At 48.0% G+C, this 17,527-nt stretch overlaps 1 protein-coding gene across 1 annotated transcript in view; it reads right to left on the reverse strand.

The window, feature by feature from the left end:
- SLC4A11 (solute carrier family 4 member 11) overlaps positions 1-17,527 on the reverse strand; it is a 1,943,806-nt gene that overhangs the window by 372,111 nt on the left and 1,554,168 nt on the right. Inside the window, exon 15 of the mRNA XM_078678714.1 lies at positions 8,404-8,659. Within this exon, the coding sequence (XP_078534840.1) occupies positions 8,404-8,659 (256 nt within the window). The remainder of the gene's footprint in view (positions 1-8,403; positions 8,660-17,527) is intronic.

Genomic DNA, 17,527 nt, shown 5'->3' on the forward strand with positions numbered 1-17,527 from the left:
ATATGGTTTTTCGTGCCCCTCGGGCATTTGTGTAACGTGCTAACTTAAAAGTATTTTCGTAAGAGTTTTGTTGTGTGCTTAGCACCCTGTCCTCATAAAGAGTACAGGGTTGTTGTGATTCTAATAAATACATTGTTTATTTTCATAACACTTGTGTGGTGTCCTTTCACTGGGTGTTCAAGGGGTAATGTGATGGTAAAACAGCTGGCTTAACACGCCCTCTAGAGTCTTAGCCTTAGACTGCTCGTATCCATGCTACTAGGATAGCTGGTCTATAAGGTTGACTTACAACCAATCATCAATAAGGGTTGTTTGGACTGATATATAGTGATCACTAGAATAGTGAGCACTGCACATCAGGCCAACTTCTCACAAGACACAACTGGCTGCTTGACAGCTGGGGCAAGGTGGTGTACACACCCTTTGCTTTAGATATAGTATTCCTATATCTAACCCTAAAATGGACACATATATTCCTATCAGTCACTCCTATGGCAGGCCTTATCAATCCTGAAGGCAGAGTGCTTGGAATAATGTGAAATAGTGCTCTGGCATGAGCTGAGCCCGTTTGCAGCTTGCGGAACCAAGTCCTAATAGCTGTTCCATGATAACGCTATACCATATACTCAAGTGCATTATCAACCTCGCGGTTAAATGCTAACTTTGGTATAACATTATCAAAACATGTCAAGTAAGGTGTCATACGAATTGGAATACTAACCCCTCGCCAATTCTGGCGACGGGGTTAGCATTCCACCCTTCTAGAGGGACACGACATGTATGTAACTGTGAACCCCGGTTAAAGTTAACTCAAGCCTCAGCATCACAAAATGGATGCTGCCACCACAGACACAAGTCTGACCTCCTGCTGCTGGGAGTCCTTCCAGCAACGGAGGCCTGGACAAAGGGTTTCCTGTCAGGGGCGGTGCCAGCACCATCCCAGACAGGATTTTGTGTATCCCAGGTAGGCAGGGCTTTAGAGGAAGGTGACTGCAAGTGGCACCCCGGTGCTCACTATGCATAGGCCGGCTTGAACCAGTTCCAGGGGCACTCCAGCCCCTGATCTGGGAAAAAGCCCAGCAAAGGAGAGGGGTGTAACCACCCCCCTCCTAGTCCCACCCATAGAGCAGGACTAAGTCGCGTGCCAGCCCCCTTTCTCAGGATAAAGGTAGGAGCAGGCCCCCTTCCAAATGAGATCATCTTTGAATCCTTAACCGACTTTCCACGAAAGGAACTCAAGACTCTTCTCAAGATTTCTCCCTTGTGACTAAGGAGTAGTCACCCTGCAGCAGCAGGCACCAACCAAGCATCGCGGTCTGCTGTAAGTCTCTCCTCCGGATCAAGACTGCCCAGCTCGACGAGAACCGGCTTCCCTGGCACCTCTGACCTCTACCTGCATCATTAGCCCAGCTGAGATTCGTGGGTGTGACGAGACCTCGAGGGACCGGCCATCTTCACGACTGCACGACGCTTGCCCAGCACGACCACCGAGTGACCCTCGCCTAAGTGCTTTGGGGTCCGAGAAGCCCCAAACCTGAGCAGCTCCAGCACCTTAGTACAGCCCCCTTGCATCCACGAGATCTGCGTGGGGCCCTTCTGCTCTTTGCTGCTCACCGCGTTGTCCAGGTCACTTGCCCGTTGGCTAGTGGCCCTTTTGACGACGAACTACGACGACAACACCGCTGGTCTGGTTGCTCCAGACTGGCCCTTGCTCCCCTCCAACAGAGGAGCACCCCGGACCCTCCTGGTCCACTCCAGACGCCATCTTGAGTCCACCGCGTGGGCTTGCATTTGCCAAGAGTTGTTGCCCCAATCCTGGGTCCAGCAACGTCGACAGCAGATACCTCCGTGGGACAGCTCGCACCTCCATCCTGGTCGCCGACAACGCCTCCTGGTCCGAGAGACTGCAGAACCCAGCGTCGCCCACTCACCTGGTCGAGGTGACTTCGTCCGGTGCCACTCTGGTGCCCACCTAATCACTGGCTAGTGATTCAGAACTTGGTCCCCTCTGCTTACAGGTCTCCTTCTTCATCGATCCAGGCTTGGATCACCACGAACCTCTGCACTGGTCGCCTGCCAGCAACTTCTTCTTTCAGGCTCCATAGACTGCAACGAGGATTCCCGACGTCTTTTCAGACCTATGCAGCCGCGGCCCCTGGGCTAGGTAACCTAAGCATTTCGGTGCTCCAGCATAGCTTAACTATCTAAGTGTCAGGATCCTTTGTCGTTTCAGCTCTACCTAGTCGGGTTCGCCCGAGAACACTAACTTTGCTTTTACTAGCCTCCATAGACTTTTTCCCGCCTTACGCGTGAGAGTTCCCACTCTGCACACGACGTCACTAGGCCTCCTGCTTGTAATCTAAAGGTTCAGTAGTCCAGTCCTAGCGATCCCAAAGCCTATGAGAATAGTTACTTACCTGCTAGTAATTCGCATTCCACTTTTGTAGTATATGGTTTTTTGTGCCACTCGGGCATTTGTGTAAATTGTGCGACTTAAAGTATTTTCGTAAGAGTTTTGTTGTGTGCTTAGCTCAATTGTCTCATAAAGAGCCAGGGTAGTCTTGTTATAAATAAATATACTTTTATTTTCATAACAACTTGTGTGGTGTCCTTTCACTTGGTGTTCAAGGGGTAAATGTGATGGTAAAACAGCTGGCTTAACACGCCCTCTAGAGTTTAGCCTAAAGACTGCAAGTGTCCATGCTACTAGGATAGCTGGTCTATCAGGTTGACTTACAACCAAACATCAATAAGGGTTGTTTGGACTGATACAAAGTGTTCACTAGAATAGTGAACATTATAAATCAGGCAAACTTCTCACACTTTGGACATATACAGGAGATCCGGGTACCACCATTGGCGAGGCCAATCCGGAGCCACTAGGATCATATCTGTCTTGGACTTGTACAGTTTCTTGATCACCAAGGGAATGAGTGGAATCGGTGGAAAAGCGTAGAGTAATGTCTCTGACCAGTCCATCCATAGAGCATTCCCCTTGGACCCTCGTTGAGGGTATCTGGACGCGAAGACGCGGCATTTTGCGTTTTCGACGTCCGCAAAGAGATCGATTTCTGGTGTCCCCCAGGCCTGGAAGACATCTCTCATCACTTCTTCTTTTAAGACCCAGTCGTGTGCTTCCTCGAAGGGTCTGCTTAGGTCGTCTGCTTGGATGTTGAGGACACTCGGCAGATGGACCGCTGTTATTTTCATAGCCCGAGCCACAAGCCACTTCCAGATTGCGTGCGCTTCGAGCGACAGAGGTCTGGATCTCGTTCAGCCCTGCTTGTTCAGATAGTACATCGTTGTTGTGTTGTCCGTTTGAACAAGCAGGGAGGATGTCTTGATCGTGGGAAAGAAAGCCTTGAGAGCTAGGTGTACAGCTCTGAGTTCCAACATGTTTATATGATAGTCTTTCTTTTTCTGACCACACTCCTTGAACTTGAAGCGATCCCAGATGAGCGCCCCATCCCTGAAGGGACGCATCTGTCACCAGCGATTGTCTGGGCATGTCCACTTGGAAAGGCACTCCCACTACCAGATGACTCCGCTGCATCCACCATCGAATGGAGATCTGTACTGACAAGGGTAGTGACAGTTTGTCCTCCCAACGATTTGAAAACTGGGACCACTGGTCCTCCGGAGACTGCTGCAGAGGTCTCATGTGCAGCCTGGCGTTTGGCACGAGGAAAATACAAGAAGCCATGGACCCTAGAAGAGACGAGATCTGCCTGGCCGTGGGTCGAGGAGTCTTCAGTAGAGTTTGACACTTGAGGAGAATGGAGGATAGTCTCTCCTCCGAAGGATACGCTTTTGCGTCCTTTGAATCCAGAAGTGCGTCCAGATAGTGTATCCTCTGCGTGGGATTGAGGATAGACTTTTTGAAGTTTACGTGTAAGCCAAGTCTCTGCAGCTGATGTATGCAGACCGTGAGATGTTGCTGAAGCAGAATCGGAGACGCACTCTTTAACAGCCAATCGTCTAGGTAGGGATAGACAAAAATGTGCCTCTTACTCAGGAAAGCCGCTACGACTGCCATGCACTTTGAAAAGGTGCGAGGAGCTGACGTTAGCCCGAAGGGCAACACTGTGAATTGGAAATGGCTGGTTTGGATACAAAACCTTATTAACTTCCGATGCTTTGGGGCGATGGGGATGTGAAAATAATCATCTTGAAGATCTTTGGAGCACATCCAGTCCCCTCGATGCAGAAGTGGAATTATTTGATGTAACGCCAGCATTCTGAACTTTTCTCGCCGAATGAATTGGTTGAGACGCCTGAGATCTAGTATGGGCCTGAACTCCTTGTTTGGACCTTTCTTTGGAACTAGAAAATATCGGGAGTAAATGCCTTGTCAACGCTGTGTCTTTGGAACCTCCTCGATGGCATTCTTTAGGATTAAGGCAGACACCTCTTGTCTCAAAAGGTGAATTCGATGGGTCACAGTCTTTTGAGGAGGAATAGAAGGTGGAGGGGACTTGAATCTGATGGAATATCCATTCTTTACAATATTCAGAACCCATTTGTCTACTGTGATGTTTTTCCACTCTTCCAGGCAAAAACGAACACTTCCCCCCCACCGGAGTGGGTAACGGGCTCAGGGGAAGCAAAAACTCACTGCTTTTGTTGCTGTTGCTTGTTTCCAGGTGCAGACTGCCTGCAAATGCCACCTCTTCCTCTACCAGGACGAGGCTGAGAAAACTGAGATCTTCCCTGATTCTGCTGTGACGACCATTGAGGGGTTTGAACCCTCTGCTGGTTCTGTCTCCTGTCGTACGGACGGTATTTTTTCTTAAAATCCTTCCTTTTCTCAAGACCAACAGCTCTCACTGTATCAAGCTCTGTCTCCATTCGCGACATATCATCATCAGCATGAGATCCGAAAAGCGATGTTGCGTTAAAAGGCAGATTAAGAATCCAGTGTTGTGCCTCAGGCTTAAGACCCGTGAGCCTCAGCCAAGCTGAGCGCCTGGCGCAGAGTCCATGTGCGTATACATGCGTAGATAAATCAGAAGCATCAGCGGCTGCACTAATCACCTGGTTAGCCACTAGCCCACCTTTGTGTAAGATCTCAAGAAAGTCGTGTTTGTCTCCTTTAGGAAGCTTTTCTGCGAAACAAGACATGGAGTCCCATAGTGTGCGGTCATAGCGACCCAGCAAAGCAGAAGCGCTGGCGACTTTCATGTAGGAAGCAGAGGTGGCACACATTCTCTTCCCTACTGAGTCCATAGCCTTACTGTCCTTATCCGGCGGCACAGAAGAGGACGCCGCTCCTGTTTGATTTTTGCGTGCCGCTGAGACAATCACAGAATCCGGTTTTGGCTCAGCCCTCAGAAAGAACGGATCATTGTCCGGTGCTTTATATTTCTTAGCGATCCGAGAAGGAACCGCTCCCAAAGCTGCTGGAGTTAAGAACTTGTGCTGCGCAGGCTCCAACAGACCTGGTACCAGAGGAAGTAAGGGCCTTGACGTTCGCTTTTGATGCAACGTTTCGAAAATGACCGTTGTCTTGGTGGTAGAGACCGGCATTTCGATATTAAGCTTAGCTGCTCCACGACAGAGAACCTCATTAAAGGTAATCACATCATCAATCGGTGATATCCTACTCTGAGGAGTTGACGACAGTGTCGGTGAATATCCCCTCTTCGAATTTGTAGACCTTGTCGAGGATCTAGTATCGCGCCTCCTCGAAGAGTGGCGACGTGATGATCTAGAAGAGAGTGAAGACCGCCTCCTCACTGATGGAGATTGTCTCGGAGGAGTGCGCTCACGTCTTTTTGGAGAACGCACCAACTGTCTTGGGAGCGATCTTGATCTCGAAGCAGGTCTTGCAGACACAGGAGACCTGGAATAAGATCTTGGAAGATTAATCCTCCTCATCTTCCACTCTCTTATCTCCCCCAGCCATCATGGCGAGATATTCGTCGCTGGCTGAATAGGTAAAGGTGCTCTCGAGGGCTCTGGAGAGATCTGCACAATCTGTAGTTCAGGGGAGGAAGAAGAACTCCCAGAAGACACAGTAGGAAGCTTAGACCGGTCTTTAGACACCGTCCTAGGCCTCTTAGCTGCAGGAGACGCCGACGGCGATCTCCTCGACGGCGATCTCCTCGACGGCGATCTCCTAGACGGCGATCTCCTAGACGGCGATCTCCTAGACGGCGATCTCCTAGACGGCGATCTCCTAGACGGCGACCTCCTAGACGGCGACCTCCTTGATGGCAACCTGCTCGACGGCGATCTTCTCGGTGGCGACTTCCTAGACGGCGATGGTCTCTTAGGCGTCGACGCCGTGCGCCTCGACGGCGATGGCCCTCTCGGCGTCGTGTGCCTCGACGCCAAATGACTTGCGCTCTTCGTCGTTGAAACCTCTGCTGGCCGGTTCGACGTCGACGTCATGGCACCCCTCGACGGCGACCTTGACTTATGTTCCGAGCCTCTCGGCGGCGACCGTCGACGAGACGATGTAGAGTCCCGCCCTCTTGTAGTCGTAGGCGAGCCAGACCTGGACCGCCTACGCGCATGCCTCTTCTCACCTTGCTTCGACGGCGAGATCTTCGACGGCGAGGGATGTTTCGACGTCGACGGGCGCCGCGACGGTGATTTCGATGCCGATTTTGAGCACAGAGGTACCTTAGAAGAAGATCTGTCCCTCGACGTAGTAGGAGACCGATGTTTTCTCTTCTCCCCTTTGTCCTTGCGCTCTTTGTGCTGAGAAGAAGGCTTCTTGGAATGAAATTCTTCTCTTCCACTCACAGTATCTCCGCTGTCATACAGGGACTGAAGCCTGCTCTGCTCTCTCTCCCTGAGGGTTCTGTTAGACAACTTGCTGCAGTGGTAGCAGAGTTCTGGCTTGTGAGAAGATGGTAGACAAGCTACACAGACGGAATGAGGGTCTGTCTTGGCCATTTTTTTACCACAGGCTGGACACTTAAATAAGGCCGGCATTATGACTGGAAAATAGTCAAAAACCAGGAAAAAATTGTTGAATTTGTCAAACAATGACTAAAGACGTTGAGTAAAGACGAAAAAATTAGAGAAATACCAGAAGAAAGTGATAAAATATCACAAACTGGCGAGCTCAATGCTCCAGGATCCTCACAGAAGGAGCCGGAAAAAAGAACTGACCTAACTGTCACCTGTGGTGCATGATGGGAGCCTGGAGGCTCATGGAGGTCTTAAAGGCACGGCGCCAAGTTTTTCAGTTGCTACTATGCAGCCTATCAAGGCTAAATCTGCCTCTATGATCCTGCCCGTTTTTACCTTTGAAAATAAAGGTTTTGTGTTTCAAAGAAAACCAGGGCAGTGTTTCTTCTTTACATTATCATATAATGTTATGTATATGTCTTTATTTAGCAAATGTAAAAGTTTTACATGCAATAATGGCAGGTTTTGAGCCTAGTATGGTGTATGTCAGGCTGCATATGTATATGCAAATTATCTATATATATATATATGGGTATTTTATGTGTATTTGTATATATATATATATGCATATTATTGGCTATTGCTCCGGGGTCCCGCACGTGGGCGGTACTATTCAGTGCTCATGACTATTGATGAGTATCCCCTGAAAGAGAACAGTTCTTTAACTGTATCTACAATTCAAGCAGTTTCACTGAGACACTTCGAATCATCTCCACAGTTGAGCTGGGACACAGTCCAAACTCCCAGCTCACTAATGGGGAATAACTAAGTATGTCAACAAAGGTGGAGAAGCAGGTGAATGTATAAAGGATATTTAAAACTGACTGACTGAGGGTACTTGTAAAGCGCACTTATGCCGAGGCGTCTTGGCGCTGGATAGGGTGAACTGAAAACGCACTGTCAGTTCAGCATTGTGTAAAAAGCCTGGTTTCGATGGCTTTCCTGAAGATGGAGAGAACGCTGTAATCTGAGAGGCACGGGGAGAGAATTCCATAGTTTGGCTGCCAGGAATGAAAAGCGTTTCCTCCAACCCCCACATCCCCCTACCTGACCCTTTGCATTCTGGGAGGAAGAACCTACCCACTGTCCAAGGACCTTAAGCAACGTGAAGGAATTTAACAGGGGAATAGCCGTTGCGCGTCTTCCGCACCGCCTCCAATGAGTGCTTTGTGCACTAGGCATAGGGCTTTGAATTCCACCCGTCGTCTCACTGTTAGCCAATGTAGTTGTTGAATACTGGCCGAAGAATATTGTGTTTGATATCAGCCTAAGAACACTATTCCACTTCCATGAATTTAGATCTAAAGACACATATTAAAACCTTTGTTTTACTTTGATCTGTTTATCTTTACTTTAAGAATTATTGCTATATATACATATTGCATTATATAAAAAATTAAGATACTCCGAACAACCAACAATCTTTAACTTAACCTAAAATAACGCCCAATTAATGTAAAGTATGCATTGCAAAAAGCTTACCTTTTTTTAAATTGATAGAGTGTATGGCCCAGCCACAGAGTACCAAGCATCAACATGAGGCTTAAGACAGCCTTTTCCCGTCCAGGTTGTGCAATTTCATGCCCACCTGTCTCATTAAATGGTATAATGGAACTGACCAACGAAGAATTAAGAAAACTGGAGTTGAGTGCACTTGAGTTGACGAGGCTCAGAAAAGTGTCTCCATGCTCCTTCTCATCGTATGTGTTGGGGTAGACATAGTAGTATTTTTTAAAAACTAAACAAAGAAAACAGAAACAACTTAGGAAGCATAACAAGGAAAAATAGCACAACAGTGAGCTGGTTTAGAATTTCAGACAAACCTTACTGTATAGCTCCTCAAAGCTATAGCGTGTGGATAGGCACGTACTTCTAGGACATGATGGTCACATTTGCCAGAACATATTTAGAGAGGAAAACTGAGGTCTTTGAAGTTGACAATGTGTTCTCTTTAAAACGTACCCTTCCTTGAACTGTTGTTCCGGGGTAAGAATGTATTTGTCTAGTGTAGATTTCTCAAATTGAATATACCATTACAGAGAGGTTTACAGTACACTTTCAAAAAATAAAGGATGTAACATAGGAATATTAGGCATTATACTCATTGTTACAAACATTTCTAAACTATCCCTAAGATGAAGGAAATCTCAAAATTCTTTAGCAAAATAAATATAGATTTCATTTTTCAAACATTTGCTATTACAGATGAGACTGCAACACAAACCTGCACATAGACTTTCCATTTTTAAGCTCTAATCACTCTATACAAAGGACCCAGTTCATTTTGAAGTATGACTGATTTTTGGCAAACGTCTGAACAAGTATTGTAGTTAATGGGATGCAAAGTGGTTAATGACTATGTCCTGAAGAACAGGTTACATTATAGGTAACGTTTTTTTAACAGCATTTTATATTATTAGTTATTCATATTAATCAACTGAAAAATAGTTCATAGAGCTGTGTTGGGAGAAGGGTTGATCATTAAGAAGCTAGGAATGGCCTATATTATCCGAACCACCAGTACTTACTCTGTAGAGAACTCCTGTCAATCTTTTTTAGTCTGTCATTACTGGACTAAGCATATGCAAATCGGTACTAATTAGTAATGCAACAAAAGAAATAAGACTGATTTTCTAGTTGGCACTTTGTAAACTCATTCCAGAGGGGTTACCCATGAAAGCTGGAGTTGCATTTTACCAATTGTAGATTGTCTGGAAAAAGTCTTCTTGCTCGTCTTTCAATAACATGGTCAAATATAGGAATCTAAGATGTTTTCTACTTAGATACTGGCTAACAGAGAGCATCTCTATATGCTGAGGAAAGGCTTTTTTTCTAAATAGTTTAATCAAAGTAGTAGTTTTTGATCTCTTTAATAATGATTAACTTATTATTCATAAGTTTTTAGTGGCTACACCAAGCCATTTAATGTTTATAAGCAGAAAAAGGATTCCAAATAAACACTTTGGTAAAATTGAAACGAACAAGTTACTTACCTTAGTTAACGATGTATCTGGTAGAGACATAGTCTACCCGCAGATTCCTTTACTTAGAATATCCCCAGGCGTTAGACTGGATCCGGAAAGTTTTGTGCAGCAGCCACCTCTGCACGCCGGGGTGTGGCGCCGTACAGCTCCGCCCTGACGTCGTCCATGAACGTGACGCCAGCGGAGCCATATATATCCCGCCCACATCAGTTTTCGTCAGAAGACTTTCCCGCATCAGACCGTGAAGCCACCACAAAAAACTAAAAATAGGGGAACAGTGTGAAGAAAAAGAAAAAAACAAGGTATGGTGAAAAATATCACCACAGAAAGACCGTGCCAGGCACCTTATATTGTAAACAGAGGGAGGGAAAAGAACAGAGCACCACTCTGGGAGGGACCCCTGCAATTGTTAAGACCAACACCTCCCCCGGAGGCAGAAGAAGATGCAGAGCATAGGCAGGATTCAAACCCTTGGCCTGTGTGAGCCTGTGCCACCAGAGGCACAAGACTTGCCATTGAGCCATAGATCCTTGATGAACTGTCACAGCAGCTGGCAGGAAGGCTGCAACCACAATATATAACAGTGAAGGTCAACTAGTCCAGAACCCAGGCGTAAGGACAAACTACCATAAGGCATCACCCAAAAGGAGAGGTAAAGTAAAAGACACCTGGCATATGATCATACCATCCAATCACAAGAATGGGTAGAGCAGAGCCACGAAACAGAAAGCAGCCTCGTGAGTCGGAGTGAAGAGAAGACGTCACCCCGCAGAGGAATAAAGCCACCCAAAGGGAGGCGAAGGCAAGAAGCCCAACCTGAAAAGGTTGTCGCAGGACGGGGAGGACGGACCGGTGTTAAGGAATCTGCGGCTAGACTATGTCTCTACCAGATACTTTGTTACCGAAGGTAAATAACTTGTACATATGATAGAGACGCATAGCCGTAGATTCCTTAATTTAGAATAGATACCAAAGCCATACCCGTAGAGGAGGCAGGACTGGGACTGAACCCCACTAAGGTCCAGAGAGAACCTAGCCGTCAATAACATGACCAAAAGAGTGTCGCCAACCAAAGGGCGAAACACAGTGGTGACAGAAGAACAAGTTACTTACCTTTGGTAACGCTTTTTCTGGTGGATACAGTATCTGCCTGTGGATTCCTGACCTTGTAAATATCCCCTGCAACATCAACATTCGGAAACTTTTGTAGCTCTCCACGCCGACGAGGACGAAGTCACAGAGGCACGGCTACGCTCGCGACCTCGCTGACGTCACCAGATCCATAATAGAGCCTCATTGGCGTGATGACGTTAGTTCCACCCATTTTTTCCGTGCCCCCAAAGCACATGGAGGTACAGTATACACAGTATTTAAACTAAAAGTGTGAAATCAATGTAAAAACAATTAAACATCACCATTTGAAGACAATCATAAAGGAAGCACTTGCAGGTATAGAAGAGTGGAGAATGGGGAGGCGGGTGGGCTAGTGAGGAATCCATAGGCAGATACTGTATCCACCAGAAAAAGCGTTACCGAAGGTAATTAACTTGTTCTTCTGATGGATACATCTGCCAGTGGATTCCTCACCTTGTGAATAGAATCCCATAGCAGTCCCCACTCCCAGAGGAGGGTGTCCACTCCTCTATACCAAGAAATCCTGAAGGGCAGAACGCGCAAAATGGCCATCCCTCCTCACGTAATGCTTCGCGAAAGTGAGGAGGGAGGCCCAAGTTGCCGCTCTACAAAAGTTCTCTACAGGAACACCTCTAGACAAAGCCGATGTAGAAGACTCTGCCCTAGTAGAGTGAGCTATTATACCCTCTGGAGGTTCCTTACCAGCCAAGGAGTAACAGATATTGATGCACAAGATAATCCATCTGGAAAGTGTGCACTTGAGCACCGCTCTTCCTTTCCTGCAGCCAGCAAAACCCACAAAGAGCTGGTCGTCCACACAATAGTCTTTATTCCTATCGAGGTAAAAACTCAACGCCCTCTTAGAGTCCAGGCGGTGAAGCCGCTCCTCCTCCTTGGAAGGGTGAGGGGGAGAATAGAAGGTGGGTGAGGGGGAGAATAGAAGGTAGGAAGGGTAAGGATAAGTTACTTACCTGTAATCCTAGTTCTGTTCCAGAGGTATCCTCAAAGTCATAAACACTGAATATTCCCGCCCATGTGCGGGACCCCGGAAACAATATAAAAATATATATGTAAAAAACACATCTCGCTCCAAATATATGTAAATACATATATCATTTTTCTCACACCAATGTAGCTCTAAAACCAAGGCTAGACAATGTAAACACTTGTATATGTAGAGCAATTAGAAAAGAAATAAACACATTAGGTCAAATAGTCCTTGAACTTTGTGTTTTAATGAGTAAAAACACTCATAAATCTTGAAAATTGCTCATAAAAGACATTGTCAGCCATAGGCTGCATTGAAAAGTGAATAACACAGAAACTGAAAGCAATTTCAGTTAAAACTGGCAGCGTGCCTTTAAGGCAGCCATGACCCCAGGCTTCCCATCATGCCTCAGGGGTGACAGGTCAGTTCTTTGCATAACCCTGAAGTCAGGGCTAAACCACAAGTCAGAGACGTACATCTCTCAATTACCTGGGGAGGCGGCTGGGTGTGCTTATGACTTTGATGAGGATACCCCTGGAAGAGAACTAGGATTACAGGTAAGTAACTTATCCTTCTCTTCCAGGGGATCCTCATCAATAGTCATAAGCACTGAATAGAATAGCAAGCCCATCAACCACCTGCAGGTAAATGAGAAGTACATGACCCAACTTAAAAAGACCAATCATAACACGCCAAGGGACTGCTCCGGCCTTCATCTCTTCTTTACTCAAAGAATACACCCCTGTTCGCGAGCTGCGGTCATCCACCCAATCACTCCTACAAGTCCCCCGATACAGACGCAAGAAATGGGGTGGATCCAACTTTTCTGTTCTGGCACCCTCCTTTTGGAACTCCCTCCCTGACCATTTACGTTTGGCTACTCACTACCCTGCTTTCCGAAAAGAGCTTAAGACTTTTCTTTTTACCCAAGCTTTCCCAATGTAATTTCCTCCCCCTCCCTTTTACTCTTTAGTCTTGTTTGTGTCACTGCTAAATTTTGCCTCCATAGCGCCAAGAAACCGCATGGTGAACGTTGCGCTTAACAAATACTTTTTAAATTAAATTAAATAACAGCCCAACTTAGCTGTTAAACAGATTCCGCAAGGAGGCCTGGCCTACCTGGGTATCTGCTCTCGTGTCAGAATCAAGACAGTAATGTCTAGTAAATGTATGGACGGACCTCCAGGTCGCCGCCTTACAGATCTCAGACATGGGTACATTATTGAGGAAAGCCGCAGTCGCAGCTCTCCACTGGTGGAATGCGCTTTGGGAGAAAACCCCAGGGGCTTCTGCGCTAGCTGGTAAGCAAGTTTAATACATGAAACAATCCATCTAGAAATAGAACGTTTCGAGGCAGCATGACCCGTCCTGATCGATCCATAGTTAACAAAGAGATGATCAGAATGACGAATACCTTAGACCTATCTAGACAGAATTTTAAAACTCTTTTCAGGTCTAGAGAATGCAGAGCCCTCTCAGCGGGAGTAGAGGGATTGGGAAAGAAAGTGGGCAGAGAAATGGTCTGATTTACATGAAAATCGGACACCACTTTAGGAAGAAAAGATTGCTGCGTCCGTAGCACCACTCTATTCAAATGGAACACCGTATAGGGCTCAGAGGAACAGAGAGCTTGAATCTTGTTCACCCTGCGAGCTGACGTGAATGCCACCATAAAAGCTGCTTTCCATGAAAGATGTTGTAAAGTAGCTCTATGAATTCAAGTCAAGTCAAGTCATAAAATTTGTATAGCGCACTACATACCCAGAGGGTTTCAAGGCGCTTAGGAAGGGGAGGGGGATTATTTGTCAAATATCCACGTTTTAAGCTGTTTTCTGAACGCTAGGTGATTCTGGGTGAGGCGAAGGTAGGCGGGGAGTGAGTTCCATGTTTTGGCCGCCAGGTATGAAAAGGATCTGCCTCCCATGGTGGTCTTGTTGATGCGAGGTACAGTGGCGAAGGCTTGGCTGGAAGAGCGAAGTTGGCGGGAGGGGGTGTAGAAGGACAGTCGAGAGTTGAGGCAATCTGGTCCGATATCGTAGAGTGATTTGTGTGCGTGGGTAAGCAGTCTGAACGTGATCCTCTTATTGACGGGTAGCCAGTGGAGGACTTTAAGGTGACCAGATATGTGTTCGTTGCGTGGGATGTCTAATATGAGCCTGGCTGAGGCGTTTTGGATTCGTTGTAGCTTCTTCTGGAGTTTAGCGGTGGAGCCTGCGTAGAGAGTGTTTCCGTAGTCCAGTCGGCTCGTGACTAGAGCGTGGGTGACTGTTTTCCTTGTTTCGGAGGGGATCCAGCGAAATGTTTTTCTGAGCATGCGAAGAATGTTAAAGCAGGAGGAGGATACGGCGTTGACTTGTCTGTTCATTGAGAGTGAAGAGTCCAGGATCACGCCAAGGTTCCGTGCGTGGTCTGTCGGGATGGGTGCTTTTCCAAGGGCTTCTGGCCACCAGGAGTCGTCCCATGCAGAGGGGGATGTGCCTAAGATGAGGACTTCTGTTTTGTCTGAGTTCAGTTTCAGACGGCTTTGTTTCATCCATTCGGCGACTTCTTTCATTCCTTCGTGTAGGTTAGTTTTGGCTGTGCTGGGGTCCTTGGTGAGAGAGAGGATCAGTTGAGTGTCGTCCGCGTAAGAGATGATGTTGAGGTTGTGTTGGCGGGCGATGGCCGCAAGGGGGCTCATATATACGTTGAAGAGGGTGGGACTAAGAGAGGATCCTTGTGGTACGCCGCAGATGATTTCAAAGGCCTCGGACTTGTATGGTGGGAGGCGGACTCTCTGGGTTCTTCCGGTGAGGAACGAGGTGATCCATTCCAGTGCTTTTCCTTGGATTCCGATGTCTCTGAGGCGTTGTAAAAGGGTGCTGTGGCAGACCGTATCGAAGGCTGCGGAGAGGTCGAGGAGGATGAGGGCGACTGTGTCTCCATTGTCCAGTAGAGTTCGAATGTCGTCTGTTGCTGCGATGAGGGCGGTCTCAGTGCTGTGTTTAGCTCGGAATCCAGATTGTGAGGGGTCCAGTGATTTGTTGGCTTCGAGGAAGGCTGCGAGTTGGTTGTTGACGGCTTTCTCGATGACTTTGGCCGGGAATGGAAGAAGCGAGATGGGGCGGTAGTTTTTGAGTTCGGTGGGGTCCGCTGTAGGTTTTTTCAGAAGGGCGGTGAGTTCAGCGTGTTTCCAGTCATCTGGAAAGGTAGCGGAGTTGAAGGAGCAGTTGATGACGTCTCAGAGGTGCGGAGCTATGACGGAGTCTGCTTTGTTGAAGATGTGGTGAGGGCATGGGTCTGTGGGGGATCCGGAGTGGATGGACTTCATCAGGCGGATGGTGTCTTCAGTGGAGATTGGTTTCCAGTCGTTAAGGGTGTTAACGGGGGGAAGATGGTCGGCAGATGGTAGGGTGGGTTGGCTTCCGGGTTGGTTGTCAAAGCTGTTGTGGATGTCAGCAATCTTGTTGTGGAAGAATGAGGCTAGGGAGTCGCAGAGGGATTGAGAGGGGGTGATGTCGTTGGAGTTGGCCGAGGGGTTGGAAAATTCCTTGACGATGTTGAAAAGTTCCTTGCTGTTCTGGGCGTTGTTGTCGAGTCGATCCTTGAATGCTGTTTTCTTGGCCTTTCGGATTAGTTGGTGGTGGATGCGGGTGGCGCTTTTGAAGGTGTTCTTGTTGCTGGTGGATGGGTCTTTTTTCCAGGCCTTTTCAAGGGAGCGGCACAGTTTCTTGGACTTCTTGAGGTCATCGTTGAACCAAGAGGCCTTTTTGTTGCCAAGTTTGTGTTGACGTTTTTTCAGTGGTGCTAAGGTGTCGGCGGTGTTGGATAACCAAACGGTGAGGTTGGAGGCGGCTTCGTTGGCGTTAGAGGAGAGGGCCGGGGAGGTTCGAAGGAGCGATGTGGAGATCTGATCCGAGGTGATTTTGTTCCAGTTTCTTTGTAGGGTTGGTTGGAGGTGGATGATGGGTTTCGGCTTGTTGTAGGTGAAGTGAACGCAGCTGTGGTCAGTCCAGAGGAGATCCGTAGTGTGGCTGAAGGAGACATGGTTGCTGGAGGTGAAGATGGGGTCGAGTGTGTGACCTGCGATGTGGGTGGGGGAAGTGACCAGTTGGTGAAGTCCGAGGTTGGCGAGGTTGTCCACGAGGGTGGCGGTGTTGCGGTCGTTGATCTTTTCAATGTGGAAGTTGAGGTCTCCTAGAAGGATGTAGTCTTTGGAGGGGAGCGCGTGTGGGGTGATGAAGTCTGTGATGTCTTCACTGAATTTAGCGCGGGGTCCTGGTGGTCTGTAGAGGAGGGTGCCTCTGAGTGTGGTCTTGGGGTCGATGAGGATCTGGAAGTGAAGGTGTTCGGAGTTGGTGAGGTTGGCGTCAGAGCTAGTTGTGATGCGGATTGATTTCTTATGGACGATAGCGATTCCTCCTCCTGTATGGTCTGTGCGGTCCTTGCGTGTGATCTTATAGTCATCAGGGATAGCGATGGCGATGTCTGGGGCGGAGGAAGCGTTCATCCAGGTTTCCGTTAGGAAGGCGACGTCTGGAGAGATGGTGTCTAGTAGATTCCATAGGTCGATGGCGTGTCTGTGGACTGAACGGGTGTTGAGAAGGATGCATTGTAGGTGGTTGGGGTCGGGAATCTGTGGTGTGGTTGTAGCGGAGATGTTGTCGGTGCAGCTGAATTTGCAGGAGTAGCAGGAGAAAGGTCCATGAGTGTGTCCAGGAGCGGCTTGGACGCAGTTGGGGACGCGACCGGGGTTAAGGGCTAGGAGGGCGGCGGCATCATAGGTAATGCGGGAGAGCTGGGCAGCGCGAGGGGCAGGGGGTATGGCGCTGGGCGCGGTCCAGGCGCGGACGGGCGTAGACGGGCTTACCTTTGGCGCACCTTCAGCGCGGATTGGGCGCGGTCGCTGCGCGTGGGGGCATTGGCCATAAATGGATGGTGGGGGGGAGGGGCGAGGGCGTCACAGCTGGGAGGCGGGTCGGGCACACGAGGAGGAAGATAAACAAGCAAAATGGAGGCGGGGGGAGGAGCAGGTCGGAGCGCTCTGGGCAAATGCGCAAACAATGTTAAAAAGCTGCCAAATTGATTCACTATAGCGCTAATAAGGCAAAGCGCTACACAGGGCACACAGCAGGTCAAAGCAATTCAAAGTAACACACAGATATTGGCGGAGCAGCGCTACGATACCAGCTGGAGTCAGGGGCACAAGGAGCGACCACTCTATCCGTGAGGAGGAGTGAGTCGAATGGGTTCGAAAGGCGGACCCATTAGCTTTGATAGCACCAGGTTCAACTCCCAGGGAGGAGAAGGAGGACGCACTGGAGGGTAAACTTTTTTAAACCCTTGCAGGAAGTCCTTGACTGATGGTAACTGGAAAAACGAGGTTTGAGAAGGTGACCGCCTATGGGCTGTTATAGCAGCTAGGTGCACCTTGATGGAATTAAACTTTAATTCTGCTTTAGCCAGATATAAAAAATAAGGAAGAACTGCTTCTTCCTGACATTGAACTGGATTATGATTA

This window comes from Lissotriton helveticus, chromosome 2_2 (genome assembly GCF_964261635.1).
Source record: "Lissotriton helveticus chromosome 2_2, aLisHel1.1, whole genome shotgun sequence".
NCBI classification, from domain to species: domain Eukaryota; kingdom Metazoa; phylum Chordata; class Amphibia; order Caudata; family Salamandridae; genus Lissotriton; species Lissotriton helveticus.